Source organism: Barbus barbus, assembly GCF_936440315.1.
Source record: "Barbus barbus genome assembly, chromosome: 28".
NCBI classification, from domain to species: Eukaryota; Metazoa; Chordata; class Actinopteri; order Cypriniformes; family Cyprinidae; genus Barbus; species Barbus barbus.
The window spans coordinates 15,282,380-15,301,467 of NC_136756.1; the positions used below are offsets into that span (position 1 = coordinate 15,282,380).

Sequence of the window (19,088 nt, forward strand, 5' to 3'; positions counted from 1 at the left end):
ACCCTGACGGGAAAGGGTTTTGTTCTTATTCTGTGTGTTTGTTTTTTTTATTCACAAGTTCACAAAGCCTAACCAGCCAGTAGCTGCCAACATTTCCACTTTCAAGTCAAGTCAAGTTAAGTCAAGTTGAGCTTTATTGTCATTCCGCTACATGTGGGGACATACAGTGGAACGAAATGTCGTGCCTCGCAGGACCACGGTGCTACATAAATACAGACATACAACAATGAAGTAAAAAACACTATAAACCTATACACAACTAACCTACTGACAGATTTAACTATAAGTACACTATATATAGTATTTACCCTATACAAACTAAAAGGATAAAGGATAAAAAATACAAACTATACGAATGCTTCACATAAATATTTACCCTATACAAACTAAAAAATAGAAGACAAAAAATACAAACTATACAAATGCTTCACATAAATATTTACCCTATACAAACTAAAAAAAATAGAAGATAAAAAATACAAACTATACGAATGCTTCACATAAATATTTACCCTATACAAACTAAAAAAAATAGAAGATAAAAAATACAAACTATACGAATGCTTCATAAATACTGTACATGTGCAAAGAGAGACAATTTGAGTCTCGCAGCTGGTTGGGGAACCATGCAGGATGATTTGTAGTGCATGAGCATGTAAACATATATATATTGCTGAGTCTTTTGTGGGATTGAGTACATGCAGCAGTGTGTGTAAAGTGTCTAGTGCACATGAGAGTGTGTTACTACAGGTGGTTTGTACAGGCCCACTCACCTGTGTGTAGCACACTTCGAATTGCAAAAAAAAGTTCCATACAATTTTTTACTTTGGTATGGTAAGGTTGGGGGGGGGGGGGTGATTTGAGTTCAGGCCTCTCACAGCCTGGTGGAAAAAGCTGTTGAGCAGTCTGGCGGAGCGGGCTCTGATGCTCCGGTACTGTCTTCCTGATGGTAGGAGCTGGAAGAGACTGTGGGAGGGATGGGTGGAGTCCTTCACGATGCTGTTGGTTTTGCTGGAGCATCGTGTAAGGAAAATGTCCAGGATGGAGGGGAGAGGGGCACCGATGATCTTTGCAGCTGTGCTCACTGTCCGCTGGAGGGTCTTGCGTTCAGCAGCACTGCAGTTCCCGTACCAGACAGTGATGCAGCTGGTCAGCACACTCTCAATGGTGCCTCTGTAGAATGTGGTGAGGATGGGTGGAGGGAGACTTGCTCTTTTCAGCCGGCGGAGAGAGTGCAGGCGCTGTTGTGCCTTTTTGGAGAGTGGCATGGTGTTGGTGGTCCAGGCGAGATCCTCTGTGATGTGCACCCCCAGGAATTTAGTGCTGCTGACTCTCTCCACAGTCGAGCTGTCGATGGTCAGTGGGGGGTGGTCCACGGAGTTTCTTCTGAAGTCCATCACAACCTCATTTGTCTTCTCCACATTGAGGGACAGATTGTTAGTGCCACACCATTCAGCCAGCTGTGCCACTTCCTCTCTGTAGTGCGTTTCATCGTTGTTGCTGATGAGACCTACCACTGTTGTGTCATCAGCAAACTTGATGATGTGGTTGGAGCTGAACTTGGCAGTGCAGTCGTGGGTCAGCAGTGTGAAGAGCAGCAGGCTGAGCACACAGCCTTGTGGGGCACCTGTGCTCAGTGTGGTAGGGCTCGAGGTGTTGTGGCCGACACGGACTGACTGAGGTCTTCCGGTTAGAAAGTCCAGGATCCAATTACACAGGGAATTGTTAAGGCCCAGCAGGTTTAGTTTATTTATGAGCTGTTGTGGGATTATTGTGTTGAATGCCGAGCTGAAGTCAATGAACAGCATTCTAACATAGGAGTCTTTATTTTCTAGGTGGGTAAGAGCCAGGTGGAGGGTGGAGGTAATTGCATCGTCCGTAGAGCGGTTTGGATGGTATGCAAACTGGAGCGGGTTGAGTGTGTTGGGGAGGCTGATTTTGATGTTGTGCATGATTAACCTCTCAAAGCACTTCATCATGATTGGAGTCTATAAATAAATAGCAAAATTTTTGTGTTAAGAGAAAAATGTTTGGTATGTATATAGTATACATATTTATTTTGCATTAGATATTACACTATTTAACTTTTATTTTATTTTACTAAGAGCTGAATTTTCTTAATTACAACTGCATTAAGTATAAGTCAAGCCAGTCAGTTGGTGAAAACATTTTTCCTCATTAAGGTTGCTTGTTTACCAGCAGGAATATATCACCACATAGATTTCTCATCTATGAATATGTTCCCGCATATACTCATATAGAGGTATAATGATAAATCTTCTTGCATTTAGCACTTGGCAGGTGTTAATTTTGGACCTGTACTGAGATGTGAAGTGAAACTGACTGAACTGTGGTGACGGAAATCATGTCTGAGCACAATTTTGCATGAAAAGCAGTTGATTAAAAATGCATGATATAACATCTGACATGTGAAAGGGAAAGAACAAAACAAGAAACACAACGGCGATCAGCTGGAATGATAAGGTTTGCGGGCAGGTGTGGACAGAGGGGAGTTAATGGTGTCGGCGGGAGAGGAGGAGAAAACTTAATTCCTCGTAAGTGTAGTGACATTTGAACGTGTTGCATAAATAGACGGTGATTTGTGACCGGAAGGCTCTTTGCTGTGCCGCTGTTTCCTGTTGTTTTCCTGAGTCACTTCACACCTCGTCTTAAAGCAAACATTCTCACACACTTGTACGCAGACTCACACAATCTTACTTCATTAATCATTAAACTGCCTGCCACCTTCAGGCCCTGTGAGCTCCCACCCATTCAGCTTCAATTAAACCCCTGCTGTGTGTGGGGGAGCCAAAGAGAGGGGTAAAGAGATTAAATGGGAAGGACAGATTTCACTTAAAATCACTAATATGCTTATTATGATGCAGAACCATCATGTCCAACCTCTGAATCCAGTGATTCACTTATAAGAAAAATCAAAAGCATTGTTGGCATAATGTTAATTGCCACAAAAAAAATAATTTCAACTTCAGCGTGTTCACCAAAGCGATTTTAGCCAGCTGAAAATGCCAACCGCTCTTGAGAGCGCTTCTGCAGAATGTTTTTTCAGTTGAGACGCTGTGGTTGCTATGATATGGAATGTCTGCTTAAATAATGGAAAACGCATCACGAATGAAATGTTTCATTATGTAGCATTATTTTTTAAAACAATATTATGGTAGTCCTTCAATTTCATCTGGACAAGGAATAGTAACTTCTCCATTGTTGTTCAGTCGTAGTAAAAGCAGGGTGTGGTGGTTGGTCGGTATTAGTCCCACCCCTCCTCCACTGTGATTGGTTAGCTGAATAAAAGGGCTGCGTTTTACCCGAAGTTGCTAAAAGCGTGTAAAAGATACTCTGTGCTTAGCACACGTCTGGTGTTTTAAAAAAACGCTGTGCTCCCATTGAGAACAATTGAAAAAACACATTGGTGTACACGCGGGCTTAGTGATTCACTTGCAATGGGAGTGAATGGGGACAATCTAAAAAACATTCAAATGTAAACTAACACCTTTTTTGTAAATGGATTGTTTTGATTAATCAAATGATTTTGACAGTTAATCAAGTGATCTGACATTTTTTGTAACTAATAATTGGTTTAAAAAGTAATCCTTGATTTTATTGAATAATTATTTTATAATACGCAATGTAATAGTATATGCATGTACATCAGCCTGTTCTATACTGACAGATATGCATTAAAATATGCTTTAACATCACCCAAATGAGTCATCATATTTTATATTCTTAGTAATTTTATATCATTACATGTAGTGCTGACTATATAAAAATAATTATTTGGATGAAATTAGCCAGCAGAGGGTGCAATATTTCAATATAAATCATAGAACCCACAAAATTGTTGGGTAAAACTTTTTATTTAAAATTCTAAATCAAGTACTCGATTAACTGTGACAGACCTACTTCTACAAGAAACAGTGGCTGGTCTGCCCCTTTAACAAAGAAAACAGGCACGTTAATACATAATCAAGACAGCCCGCAATATAAAACAAACAAAACATACTTTATCGAAAGTACAACTGCAGCACAGTTACCTAATCTCAGCTCTCAATCCCCAAACATGATAGATAAAAGGTACTATAAAACAAGAGCACAGATATTAACCACATCAAATAAATTCTCATGTATTAATTGCATCAAACTCATAAGCAATCAGCCTCAGTAAAGTGTATGCTGCATTTACCATTATTCAGCATTCCATCACCGCCGTCAGCCCATTGAAGGTACCGCAGCAATAAATGTTTGTCTGACCCGCTTCCCAGACAGAGAATAAAAACCTCTTAAATAATCAGCCTAAAAGAAGAAAAGATCACCTAAAAATGGAATTGCACCATCAAGGTGCCGTCATTCAACGCAAACAAAACCACACAGCTAATAACATACCTATGTGAAAGGGTACAGAGGCTGCACGTCGAGCACGACATCAAAAACACGGCAAAACTGCAGAAAACACCATCTGTTGTTGCAACAACCATTTATGCAGTCTTGATCATATGACTAGCCACCTGCACCTGAAACTGATTGCTGGCCAGTCTCCTCCCACAGTAAGCTTCACACAAACCTACAAGACTTGCCTCTATTCACTACCATTGTGTATCACTGTAAAGAAAACCAGGAACAAGTTGAGATTATTTTTATAATAAATATTATGCCACAAATGTTGCTGATTGAGCTTGTAACCTGAAATATTCCTTTAAATACAGTTGTCATTCCTAATACTTTTCAGTGTGGCGGAGAAAGAGAAGTGTAATGAGATCTCCCAGGCGCATATGAGGTCAGGTTTTGGGCCGTGCTCAGTGCTGTTGTTGTTAGGTCACTGTGGAGGAAGAGTTGAATGACAGCAGAGAACAAGAAGAGGAATGAGAACGAGGGAGAGACAGAGCCAGTCTGTGATCTCTCTGCTCTGCTGCACTAACACAGCCTCCATTTATACACGAGAGAGAGAACATAAACAGCACACACCTCCACTGACACACGCTTGCCTCAACACACTGATAACAAAACCACAGTCATGTGCTTTCCCAGATTTCCCCATATGCGTGTGATTCCCGCTGGTGGTGCCGTCCCGTGAGCTCAGTATTATAGGGAGCTGTTGAGCTGCTTTCATCTTGTTTAATCATTTTCTGTCTGTCTCTTTCTTATTAGGTGAAACATTGCTGGTGTGAACTTGTGGTCAAGCACAAACATACAGGGGCATACCGAGACGTTGAGCAGTTTCTGATCCGTGACCAGGTACATGAGTTGTTCTCCAGAGCTCTGTTCCCAAACCTAATGAGCTGCCGGTATAGGAAGCCTTTTAAGGCATGTTCATGACACATTTCAGAAGTTATTTTAATTCCTGTCTTTTGATATGTAACTTTAGCCAAAGACAGCATTGCATGCATCCTTCAAAGAAAAATCAATACCAGAATACAGTGCACAGAGCTTGGTGAAAATAATTAAAATAGAAAATGATAATAATACATAATTACTTGATATAAATATATTTATATCATTAATGAAACAATGTATGTATGTGTGTGTGTGTGTATATATATATATATATATATTAGTATTCAGCAAGTATGCATTAAATTGATCAAATGTGACAAAGATTAAAATTTCAAATACTGTTGTTTTGAACTTTCTATTCATTTGTACACACATATACATTGTGTATATATGTGTGTATGTATATATATGTATATATATATATATATATATATATATATATATATATATATATATATATATATATATATATATATATATATATATATATATATATATACACACAAACAGTTGTTTTAAACTGGTTTTAATGATTTTTATGATTATAAAGGCTGTACTTTATCAAATAAATGTAGCCTTGCTGAACTTATGAGACTTTTAAAAATGTATTTAGTTTTAGTTTAGGTTATTATCAATAAGTACTTACAAAATAATAGTAATAATGATTATTTTCATCCCCCAATGAATTGTTTGTAATATATATTGATTTATTATTATTTTTCAGTCATTTATAAGGTTACATTTCAGTCAGGTTTCTGCTTGGGAAGTGCTCCCTAGGTAGTAGGCAATGACAGAGCTCACTAGGTTTAGGAACAGAGCTTAGATCTCTCTCTCTCTCTTATTAAGAACACTTTTTGATTCTTGTGTGTGTGTGTGTGTGGCAGGCCATGGGTGTGTATTTGTACGGTGAGCTGATGGTCCAGGAAGATGCCCGGCAGCAAGCATTAGCACGCTGTTGCCTATCCATCATTAAAGATGGTATGGACAAATCAGCACGCAGCGTTGTGGAGGAAATGATTCTCTGAACTCAGTCAAATCAGGTAAGAGTGTCACGTACCTTCTGACCTTTATATAGTTTGAAGACAAGGTGATTTACAATTTAAATTGGCTCATTCTCAAAAAATGCTACAAAAGGTTTTTAGAAATCGAGAGATGTTTTACAATCAGCTCATGCCGTCTCAAGCTGCACCGTCAACAGATTTTAATGGCCGAGTAATGGCGGGTCCCATTACTTGGCTATTTTTGGACACATTTTGACATAAAAAATCTCATATTATGTAAGAGCCGCTTTGAAAAAGTCACTCAGTAGCCCGAGAGATGCAGAAGTCATAAAAAGCCCTTTTGTTTTTACTCCCCACATTATTAAAGATCCACTCCCAGTGTCCTGGCCACCACCACATTCACATTCTTCCAGAAGCTCCCGTCTGCCTCTTCTGCACTTTTCCAGGAAGCCTGTTCAGATCTGTTTGTATTATGATGAATTCGGAATGTGCTCCTCAAACATTTCCCGAGCACCAGAAAAGAAACAGGTCAGCACCTTTTCTTCAGACGGGGCTTTAGGAGAGACGTGGGTCTCTGGGCTCTTACTGCATCAAATTCCTTCCTTCACAAGGGAGGGATTCCCTGGGTCCACATAACAACTCCTAATTTCTTGCTTCCTTAAAAGCTGTGGCGGACTGATATATGGTAGTAACCATGAGCGGAAGAAAGGGTAATGGTCTGGCTTTGAAGCCGCCCATCTCACCATCACGCCCAAGATATTATTCTGTTTAACCGAGCGACACGGGCTACTCGTCAGCTTATGGGAAAGAGACGACTTATGGGCCCTGAGATAAATCCATTAGTCCATTAGTTTTTGGTGAAGCTGTGGTGCTTTTAATCTGCCGGCAAGACAGTTTTATTTGTTTGGGGACTCGGAGGAGACGGGTGGCTTTTCCAAGGCGTTGTGGTTTATGTCACTTGACTTAGATGAATCACGCCGGTCAAAACGATCATCCTGCAATTTGTGCTGCGCTAATGCAGCATTTTCATTCTCAAAGAGCCTGTTTGTCTTCAGAGGTCAGCGTCTAGCCAGTGTCAATAATTCTTCAACAGTCATCAGACATCTGCCTCACTGCCTCACTCATCTGACGTTCCCTGAAATGTGCTCAATTCTGATAGCAGATTACACCTGTTGTTTTGAAGTACGCCAAACAATGTGTCAGGAACAGCTATTGTGGGTGTTGTGCTTTTCAGGTTTTTTAATTTTGGGGTCTATGCGACACTTTTTTGTCTTATTCAAAAATACATAAAAAATTACATTTACACATATGATTATTCAAATACACATCTGCTGTCATCAGCACATTTTTTATTTATTTTTGTGTTAAAATTCATTTTAATATTTAATTTGTGGAATATATATATATATATATATATATATATATATATATATATATATATATATATATATATATATATATATATATATATATATATATATATATATAATTAGTTTTTTTGTTTTTATTTATTTTACATTTTTTTTCTCAGGTATGTATGTATTAGATGGACAAAGTTGAATGAAAATTCCAAATAAAACTAATAACTGAAAAAAAATGTTGAAGTAATAAAACTAAAACTTAATTTCCAAAATAAATTAAAGCTAAAAGAAGTAAGAAATTACAAAAGTACATATACACACAAAAAACTAAAACTTACTAAAATGACTAAAAAAAAGTTGGTTATGCCGTAAGACATTTAATTTATTTGAAACTTTTCCTGAAAATAGTATAAAAGTTTTTCAAAAAACCATATAGGAAGAGCACATTTCTAAGGCCTTGGTACATATTTTAAACGGGATTTTCATAGATTTTCCATTCTCTTTATCATAGACACTGTTACATACCATTGGTTCTTTCTGTGTTTAGTGAAGTTTGAAAGCTATTTAAAAAAAAAAAAAAAAAACCTTTCAAAGTTCCCTTTATCCCTAGATGTTACAAGCAGCCACAGTTCATGCCTTTCAGAAATACTCAGTGTGCCGATTACAATCAGTGTACTTCAGAAACAGTAAATATATCCCAGAAGTGTAAGAGAACTCCTGAGAAATGTGTCAGGGCTGAAATCCGAGTGTCTCCTCATAAGGGAGGGCTGGAGTCGCTGGAGTTTGGAGGCCTGTGAAATGCGTCTTGATGGGGATAATGAGGGACATATCCGCGGCCCAGCCAAGCGTGCTCCATCGCAGGAGAGCAAGAGGATCTGCAGGTTTTGCCTTTCATGTTGCTGGCTGTGTGGGTTCCTGGCGTGCTGATTTGTGACTTGAGATAAAAATCACATTGCCAGGGATTACCACACAACCGCCGCTCGGACGGCTGCTATGGCAACCAGAGGCACCGTCTTAATGCAGCTCCAGAAAATAAAAATAAAAGAAGACATGGCTTTTCTCTGTGGGCCTCCAACAGGATGTCAAGAAAATGCAGAGGAGGAACACTTCCCTGCCGACAAGCGGCGTGGGTGAAGGAGCGTGTACGCACCAGTGTCGAGGAGAGACTCTCAGAGCAGGTGCAGAGCTTAGCTGATTGGTGAACAGTGATTGAACTCTTTGTTCACAGTGGCTAAGTTCTGCACCTGATGAGAGGATGACAGACGGAGAGAGACCTCAGGGAATGGCTTTTTCCCACTTTTCTTCATCTCATTACAGATGTGAAGTGCTAAAAGTTTAATGATTATACATTCGCATGCCAAAGAATTTCAAGAAATGGAAATTGGCATGAAAGACAAAGTCAGTGGAGGGGGTCTATAGTTTAGGTTGTGGGTTAAACGAATATAAGACTTTCTTCTCGCACATCTTCATCAGTTACATCTGTAATAAGCTTTTCCAACCAATTTCTTGGTTGGTGCCAAAGAGGACACTGACAACGTGCTGCCAGACAAGAAACTAAGGGCGAGATCAGCTTGTGCCAGTGCAATCCCCCATTTGGTGTTAAACTACTACAGTCAGGATTTACTAAAAGACACGCAGTGGGAAATTAGCGCTGAAAAGGCGTTTGACATTTTGCAACTCACATTTTGAATATGCATTTGTAGGAGTTTCGCTGAGTAAATTTACGGGAGAATATTTAAATAAATCACACATCACTATTTACTAAGATTTGTGCTCGTCAATTCACTGGTATTTTCGGCATTATTTAAGGCCCCAAAAAAGTATGTCTTAAAGCAGGCGGTAATTTGCGCTGCTCTTGGTAGATTGCACTAGTCATTATGGAAATGATTTTGCTGGTTCTGTGTTGTTGAATGTGCACCTTGTCAGTAAATAACCCGCAGAATTTCCCCTCCCGTTGGTGCTTTTACAGAATTGCGTTTTAATGCTAATTTACCCTGTTTAGTAAATCTGGCCAAAAGTCTTCATCAAAAGATGAAGAGCGAGTGTGAGATGGTGGAGATGTCTGTAATGAGGACTGAAGAGAAACAGACTGAGCTAATGGAGCCCACAGTGAGATGAGGAGCCCAGGAGTTATCGTTTTCTCCTCCTCCTCTTCTTTCTTCTCCTTATACTCAAGTCTTCTAGCGTACCTCTACTATGCGAAAAACAAAATAGCTTCTCTCTTTCCTACTCCTGGGCCACAAAATCCACATGAAATCCAGAGGAAATTCTGGGAAATGTGGATGAGACATGGCCACACAGACCAAACATCTGCATCTCTGGACTGTAAAAACAGCTCCACTTTTAGCTTTGATGGGTGAAATATGAAAGACAGCAATTGAGTCAGGAAGTTGTGCTTAAAAGGACCTCTGCAGATTGAGTTAGCGGATGGCCAACGGCCAGCGGCCAGCATGCCGTCTTCTAAGTCATGACAGATGTAGGAGTTAAATATGAAGCTGAGGAGAAGCTGGCCATAAATGACTATATTTAGAAGCTGTTTAAAGATGCATTACCATCCATGGCTAGTAAAAATGGAATTAGTTGCACGGTCTGTATTTAAAATGTCATTAGGAGATATTTTGTGGGAAATGAAGTGCTAAGCACCTTCAGCTGAAGCATATTATCCCATATCTGATCCTTCCATCAAGTGGCCCATGCTGAACGTGAGTCATATGTGAGCGTGTGAGAGATAGATGGACCTGGCCTCCCGTGCCTACTGAGCTGATTACAGTACTGTAGAAACACTGGCTCAGTTCAGCAGGAACAGGAGTCTGGTCCACAGACCCCCCTCCCAACTCATCTCTGCTTCTTCAGGCTCACCCACACACATGCATCTCAGCACACTTTAAGTGTGCCTAGCTTGGAGACCAAACGGATACATCAGTGTTGTTATTGTTAAATAAAATAAATATTAATTCAATAAAAATCTTAAAATGTTTTTCTTACATTTTAAGAAAAACAAACGAAAAGGTAACACTTTAGAATAGGGAACACATATTTACTCTTAACTATGACTATTCCGTTAATAAACTCCTAATTTGTTGCTTATTGATAGTTAAGGGATCTAAAATATGGTCATGCAGAATAAGGCATTAATATGTGGTTTATAAAATACTAATAAACAGCCAATATGCATGCTAATAAGCAACTAGTTAATAGTGAGAATAGGTCCTTAAAATAAAGTGTTACCAACGAAAATTAGAAATGTCGCCTTGCTAACTACCTGAAATAAAAGCTTAATTATTAAACTTAAACCTCAAAAATTAATGTGGATAGTTGGACATTTTAATACCAATCTAAAACTATTTATAAATAGTTATAACTATTTATACCATAATAAAGATATTACTTCTACTATATATATATATATATATATATATAAATATAAATAATATATAGTAGAATATATATAAAATATATAAAAAGATGTGTATAGTTAATTGAAATTGTTCAAGTAAAAAAAAAAAAAAAAAACACAAAATACAAATTTTTTGCTTAAACTTTCATATAATTTGAATATCGGCATGCTGACTACAAAAATGGACACATATGCATCAATCACCCAAATAAAAACAAGGGGTTCAGAGTTCCGATAAAATGCTTATTCCAAACAAGAATATTATAACTTTGCTGCATTTAAATACAAAAATGATACTTAAAATATTTTAAAACAAATATGAATTATTTTCAAATTATTTAGTAATTATTAACTATTTTTATTTCTTTTGCATCTGTTATTACTTTTTAAAATCCTTTCTACGTACATTTCTGTTGTGTATGAAATGTGTTATATAAATAAACTTGCCTTGACACATTTCTGATGTCATGACCATGAATCATAAGGTTTCCTCTCGTACTGATTGTGGCTCTTCTCTTTTGTAGGTTTCAGATGTGTCTGGTCTTCAGTCACATGTTCAGCTCAGGGGAATCAAGCAGGATCTGACTGTCTGTTGTTCACTGATGCTCAGAGAGAACAATGAATGGACTATTCAAAAAAAAAAAAATCATTGCACATTTAAGCTAGAATACATAAAATAAAGACTAACATGTCATATTTAGTACTGTCAGAAATAAAAACGAATACTTTAATGTACACAAATGTATTTGTCATTCTGAAGTCTTAAAGGGCTGAGTTACCTGGACTTCCACACCAAGGTACATCTTGTTTTCGTGCATGTTGAAGTCGACGTCAGCATTTTCTGAACTCAATCACCCCGTTCCATTACATTTTCTTAGAATTCTGTTCCCATAGAAAAGCCATTTATTTGTTCAACAAATACTCAATATTAAGTAACTATGGACATAACTAGTTTCAGTTATACTTGGATTAAAGGAATAGTTCACCCAAAAATGAAAAACTGCTGAAAATGTACCCTCTGCCCATCCAAAAAGTGAATGAATTTGTTTCATCAGAAAAACAAAGAGTTCAGATTTGGAGAAATTCATGTTTTTAACTTTAAACTGTTACTTCTAGCTGAAATATGAGTCCTCTATCCATGATACTGTATTCTCCACTGGAATAATTTACTGAATCAGGAGAGAAATATGCATTGATCCAACACCATTCACAAGGCGAAACAGTCCAAAATTCTTCTAAACAAAAGGATTTGTGGATTTAGATGTGAGGGCGATGGGCTTTTTCATTAGAGGAAGTGATTTAATAAAAGATTTCACAAAAAATACTCAAAAAACCCAATAAACAAAATCTTGGAAGGCCTGAAGTTGACTAAATTCAACATTTAAATTTTTGGGTGAACTATTCCTTTAAATGTAATTGAACAGCATCCAAATGAAAGACAACAGTGACATTCTTATATAGTTTAGCAAGGCCATAAATTGAGTATGACCCAGTTTTGAGTTATAAACACATGCTTGAGCGGTCTGAATAGGGAAAATGCTCAGAGGAAATGGCCCTACAGGGAGACGGAGACCCACGGAGAAGCACTAGTGATGATGGAGTCTAGAAAGTACAGTACACAGAGACTAAACTATTCAAGAGGCCCTGCGCTGGGAGTACACACACAGATGTGAGCGTTCATGTGGTGAGAAGGACTCCAGCATGCTCTCCTGTCAGAAGAGTGTGTGGGAGGACAGTGAGCGAAGACAAACGGCGTGTGAACTAGATGGAGCTCCACAGTCAAACAACAAAGACTCCGAATCCAAACACTCAGGAAATACAACCGCAGATCTGACAGCAGTCACATCCCTGGAAATTTACTTTCTCCCATTCGCATTTGATGTCATCCAAACTCACAGATAGAAATACATGTGTTCCTTTTATTTGGCTCAATACATCAAGTGCGGAGGCCCCTCTTGGGTTTAAGGGGAGAACACTCACTACTTTTAAAGTTAAAAACGGCAGCTGGGCTTCTCTTCAATAAATGCCATATCGTCCCACCCAGCTTTTCGGTGTGTAACAGCCACGCCAGGATTCCATGTCCTAATAAATAGTTTCGGCGAGTGCTCGAAGCTAGGACTTTTTATGCGAGGCTCTCAGGTTTGGAGGAGGGTGTCCTGAAGAGTCCTCAGCCTGGAATGAACCTTGTCGTCCCGCGTAGCAGCACTGTTTAGTCTGCAGCGTATTGAGGCGAGGATCCACAGTGCCCTGCGCTTCACAGCAGCCTCAGTCAGCACCTGCCAGCATCAAAAAACACACATTTGGGTAACCACCCCTCACAATTTCCACTGGACCACTGAAGTTATTGAGATGAGCCCATTAAATGTGCAGTAATGTAATCTTCATTATTTACTCTCATATTGCAAACCCTGTTATTTTTCCAGTGGAATACAGAGGATGCAATAGTTTGGTGCCAATTTAAAAGCTTTTTCTTACAATTCTCATATAGGATTGAGACTTTTTCTTTAAAAAGTTTTAATTTTGTTGGGTGCACACCCTTCACACCCTTCTGTGTATTTCACCATGAAACCGCTGTGACCCATTGTGCTTAACTAAACGTCTGAGAAAATCCTCACACTAGTAGCATTTAATGTAGTTTGGTGCAAAAAGCAAAAATTCGACAATGTAACAATTATTATTGTGCTTTACCAGCAAAGACAAAGGGAGAATTAAAAGATGTATGGCTGAAGAAGCAAAAAAGACAAAAGACCAGCAAAAACCAAAAATGAGCTCAAACAATGGTATGCCATAAGCAATGTGAAAGAAATGTAAACCCATTTCCACATAAAAACAATAAATCACTCAGTAGTAAATCATAAAAATGACATCAAAAGTTGAAATTATGGCAAAAGTTTGACAAAAATTACAAATTTTAAATTATGACGTTACATTCATGAAAAAATAGAAATTATTAGATAACACAACTTGACATTTTTGCATCAATCATGACATAAAAAAAATCTAAATTATGACAAAAAAAAACAACAACTGAGAAAACGGTCAATTATGTCAAAGAAAGCCAAACTTTTTTTTAATCTCATGACTTTTTTAAACTCACGATTACCAAAGCACGATTTTTTACTTTCTCACTAGTATCAATGATAAACTAGTCAATGAAAATCTCCTTCCAGTGAGCTGTTAATGCAAGAATCACTGTGATCAGATCACTGAATCATTCTTTTTTTTTTCTTTCAATCAATGAATCATTCTTCTGGACCAGTTCAAAATGTTAAAAGTTTTTTGGGGGAAAGATTACCAATAGTGAATAATGATTTAAATCTCAGTCTAATCCTCACACAAATCTATCCCATGATTTCATAAGACTTGGACAAGTCACGTGAACTGTTTTTATGCTTTTTGGTTTCTGTTTATCAGTGTCAGAGATTATTGTCTGTGTTCCACAGAATAAAATCGCATGGTTTTAGAACAACATAGGAGTGCAAAATTATGCTTTTTGCGCAAACTATCACTGTATGTAAACAAAGCTGAGGTGACTTTATTAAAACTCAGCCTTAACTTGCTATAAGTGAGCAGCTCTCAGCATTAAAGCTGTTGGGTGTAAACCTGTTTTTGTACAGTGTGTGTGTGAGAGAGAGTGAAACGCTTTTGATTTTAAATGTGTCGTAAACAGCCAGCAGCCTATTTTATTCTGTTGTTCTCTGCATACCACAAGAACTAATGTAGGGTCAATAAAGGCACTAATGACAACTTAATTGGGCTGCACATAGCCCTCGTCTCGCCTTGAATAGGCCACCGGGTTTGCATGAGCAAACCCTTGGCATTTGAGGAGGTGAATGTTATTTTACAATGTGCTGAATCTGAATCAGTCGAGACCTCACCTTGTCAGTTATTTCAGTGATAATGCTAACAGGTCCATGGGAAAAGATGGTGAAGTTTGAAAACAAATGCAAAACGAGGTTTGCTGAAAGGGAGGAGGACAGGAGCTCTTTCACAGCACTGAGGTGTCTGGGAGGGGGAGGATGAGTGAGAAACAGCATCCTTAGATGAGTCCATGCTTCTCTGGCCACTGCCTGAGATTAAAACAAAGAGGAGGAAGCCATCAGTAATTTTCCAGTCTGCTTCACGTTGCTGTTTTTAACTTGTGACGTAAGGCTGACTGACTTCAGCTCCATAATTAGATCTCTTACGGTTTGTTGGGACCTCTGGTGCCCTCTGTTGGTGGGGTGGTGGAAGAACGTCAGGAGCCACAGCAGCGGTTCGGCATTCTCAGGCGCTGCCAGAACAAGCAGCTCAGCAGCTGCGTCTACCCAATACCCACACTGCACCAGCAGGAACCAAGCCTCAAAGACAGCCTGATACGCCCTGGAAAATCACCATCCACCCAAACACACAAAGAAAGAACCTAACAATTATTTACTGATACATATGGCTTACAGTACGAAGAGAGATGGAGGAGTGAGTTTGGACAGAGACAGAGAGATTTGCACTGACAGCTGCTCAAACTAAAGAGCTTCTTGAACTCTCAAGTTCTGGTTTCTTCTCTGATAATATCCTGATGAAACCTGCAGCTGACACTCTTATTACTTAAAATGCTTACAATGCATGTATTTTCCTAAAACTGTCTACACAACACACATGCATCAGGCCATATAACTGGTCAATAATCAGAGAAATCTGTCAAATGCAGCTTGCACAGAAAATGCATCAATTGTTATAAATGTTAAAAATACTGTGAAAAAACAATTACAGCTGAAAGCAATATATTTTTATTTAGTATTATGCTTTGGTAAAAAGCCATTTATTAATTGATAATGTTCTCTGTAACACTTTATTTTAGGGTCTCTTAACTAGTTGCTTATTAGCATGCATATTACTAGAATATTAACCATTTATTAGTACTAATTAAGCACATATTAATGCCTTATTCTACATGACCTTATTCTATATCCCTAATCCTACCTAATACCTAAACTTAACAACCACCTTACTAATTATTAATAAGCAGCAAATCAGGAATTTATTGAGAAAAAAGTCGTAGTTAATAGTGAATAAGTGTTCCCTATTCTAAAGTGTTACCCTGTTCGGTAGCACTTTATTTTACAGTACGTGTACTTCCCTGGTACATACATGGTAAAGATCTTGTACCTACAGGCAAATGAGTGGTAACACAAGGTACTTACCTGAAGTGTATGTACATGGTAACAAATAAGAAACATGGCTGTACTTCACAGTCACACATGCATGGTAATGACAAGTGTGGGTAATACCGGTCACTTACAGGTAGTGCCCGTACATTGGTAACTAATTAGATTCTTTACTGTACTTACTAATGTATATACATGGTAAATATGTAGTACTTACGGACAAGTGGGTACAAACAGGCACGTCCTTACAGTATCCATATATGGTAAATAATAAGAAACATTACTGTATATACTAATTATATGTACATGGTAAATGTGTAGCACCTACGGAAAAATGTGGTAACAAACAAGACACATACTGTACTTGGTATACACATGGTAAATATGTAGTACTTACAAACAAGTGTGTGTAATAACGGTCACTTACAGGTCGTGTCAGTATATGGTAACTAATAAGGCACATTACTATACTTACTAATGGTATATACATGGAAAATATATAGTACCTACTGAAAAATGTGGTATTATGTGGTAACAAACAAGACGCATACTACCATCAATTACTCAATATGTACCTTGGTCCATGTTTATACCCTGCAACTTGAGCACCACATAACTTAATCTATACATTAACTAATGGGTACATACACCAGTACGTACATAGTAAGTATATGGAAATAGGTCTGTAAAATAAAGAGCACCATTTTACATAAATATAACACAGGAATTACCTGTTCTTCAAACTTTGTAAGCACGGTTGTGGGAGCAATTTAGCATTAACAGTCCTACACAAGCAATTGAAAAACCGGCCTCTTTTTATTAGCTAAGGTTAGGACTTACCAAGCGTACCGTATATACCAAGTACAGTATGTGTGTCTTGTTTGTTACCACATAATACCACATTTTTCGGTAGGTACTATATAATTTCCATGTATATACCATTAGTAAGTATAGTAATGTGCCTTATTAGTTACCATATACTGACACGACCTGTAAGTGACCGTTATTACGGTCGGTTATTACTGTAGGTTCTACATAGTTATTTACCATGTACATATCATTATTATATATAGTAATGTGTCTTATTAGTTACCATATACGGATACTGTAAGGACATGCACCCACTTGTCCGTAAGTACTACATATTTACCATGTATATACATTAATAAGTATAGTAAAGAATCTAATTAGTTATCATGTACGGGCACTACCTCTAAGTGACCATTATTACCCAAACTTGTCTATATGTTCAAACTAATTTCTATGCATGTACGACTGTTAAGTACAGACGTGTTTCTTATTTGTTACCATGTACATACACTTCAGGTAAGTACCTTGTGTTACCACTCATTTGCCTGTAGGCACAAGATATTTACCATGTATGTACCAGGGAAGTACACGTACTGTAAAATAAAGTACTACCTAATTTTGTTATTTAAGACATTGTTACTACTACTTGGTGTGGATAGACACACTTTTTCCTGGACAAGCATTTGTGAAAAGCAGCTATGTACTTCAGGTGAAAACCGGTCACTGAATATCAGGTCATCGGTGTCCAAATACCCACCTGTGTCAAGCCCGAGCAAGCTAGAAACATATAGGATTACTGTGTGGGAAACCTCTGTAGTAACAGCACTGCTGACAATAAGAGAGCAATGTAGGGTGTCTTGAAGCTCATCTCACCTGACATCTTCCCCCGCGTCCTCATTCTCCGTCACGCTCTGAAGTAAACTTCTGATCCAGCTCAGATGATCCAGCCAGGCTTCCCTGGGAACCTCTGAAAGGGGGTGAAATGAAAAATGTAGAAATGAGACGCTTTCGAAATTGATTTCCAGGTGGATGAGGTGAACTTAGCAACTGATAACAAATCTCAAGTTGAAATGCTTTCAACTGACCCTTAAAACTGTTCCTGACCAAACATACCTTGAGCTGTTGCCATCTGCCATACAATCATTTAAATTATTATAACCATATTTCTTTTAAAACATTTGGTCACACTTTATATTAGGTGGCCTTAACAACTATGCACTTACATCAAAAAATAAGTACAATGTACTTATTGTATCGCAAAACACTTTTGCTGCTATTGGGGTGGGATACGGGTAAGGTTAGGGACAGGTTTGGTGGTATGGGTAGGTTTAAGGGTGGGTTAAGGTGTAAGGGATAGGTCAACAGAGTAATTATAAATGTAATTAAAGAAATTAATTACAGATGTAACTACATTTAGGTATTTTAAAAATATAAAAGTACAATGTAAAAACATGTATGTACATAATAAGTGCATTGTATCAAATGATTAATTAAAATGTAAGTACATAGTAGTTAAGGCCATCTAATATAAAGTGGGACCAAACATTTTTTCACTGTATATTTGTTTAGCCCCACATTTCATTAAATATAACAAAGCAGCAATGGACCCCACTTGACTATCGTTATGTGGAAAAAAACAAAAACAAAATTTGTTCTTTTGTGTTCCGCAGAAGAAAAAATTGGTTTAGAACAGGTATCATGACAAAATATAAATTTTTGGATAAACTATCCCTTAAGTAAAATCTAAACAAAACAAAATCTAAACAATACAGTGCATAGGACTAATTTAATTTTGTTGTGCTAATTTTGGGGTGTTGTGGCTAGTATTAGTTGTGTTGCAGTTTATTTCTTTTGTATTGTGTAATTGCATTGTGTTGCGGCTTGTTTCCGTTGTGTTGTGCTAATTTCGTTGTTGCAACTTGTTTCTGTTGTGTTGCAGTTTGTTTCTTTTATATTGTATAATTTCACTGTGTTGCGGCTTGTGTCCGTTGTGTTGTGCTAATTTCGTTGTGTTGTGGCTATTATTAGTTGTTGCAACTTGTTTCTGATGTGTTGTGTAATATCATTGTGTTGCAGTTTGTTTCCA

The 19,088-nt window shown here is 37.8% G+C and overlaps 2 protein-coding genes across 2 annotated transcripts in view; one reads left to right on the forward strand and one right to left on the reverse strand.

The window, feature by feature from the left end:
• The window catches only part of LOC306848800 (aminopeptidase O-like), a gene marked incomplete at its 5' end in the record, with an annotated part of 79,877 nt that extends 68,093 nt beyond the window's left edge, over positions 1–11,784 (forward strand). The window contains 3 exons of the mRNA XM_079383565.1: positions 5,164–5,250; positions 6,174–6,329; positions 11,573–11,784. Of these exons, the coding sequence (XP_079239691.1) occupies positions 5,164–5,250; positions 6,174–6,314 (228 nt within the window). The 3' untranslated portion in view covers positions 6,315–6,329; positions 11,573–11,784. The remainder of the gene's footprint in view (positions 1–5,163; positions 5,251–6,173; positions 6,330–11,572) is intronic.
• fancc (FA complementation group C) overlaps positions 11,188–19,088 on the reverse strand; it is a 32,613-nt gene continuing 24,712 nt past the window's right edge. Inside the window, exons 12-16 of the mRNA XM_079382304.1 lie at positions 17,876–17,969; positions 15,236–15,410; positions 14,927–15,118; positions 11,828–13,324; positions 11,188–11,675 (exon numbers count right to left, since the gene is read on the reverse strand). Of these exons, the coding sequence (XP_079238430.1) occupies positions 13,184–13,324; positions 14,927–15,118; positions 15,236–15,410; positions 17,876–17,969 (602 nt within the window). The 3' untranslated portion in view covers positions 11,188–11,675; positions 11,828–13,183. The remainder of the gene's footprint in view (positions 11,676–11,827; positions 13,325–14,926; positions 15,119–15,235; positions 15,411–17,875; positions 17,970–19,088) is intronic.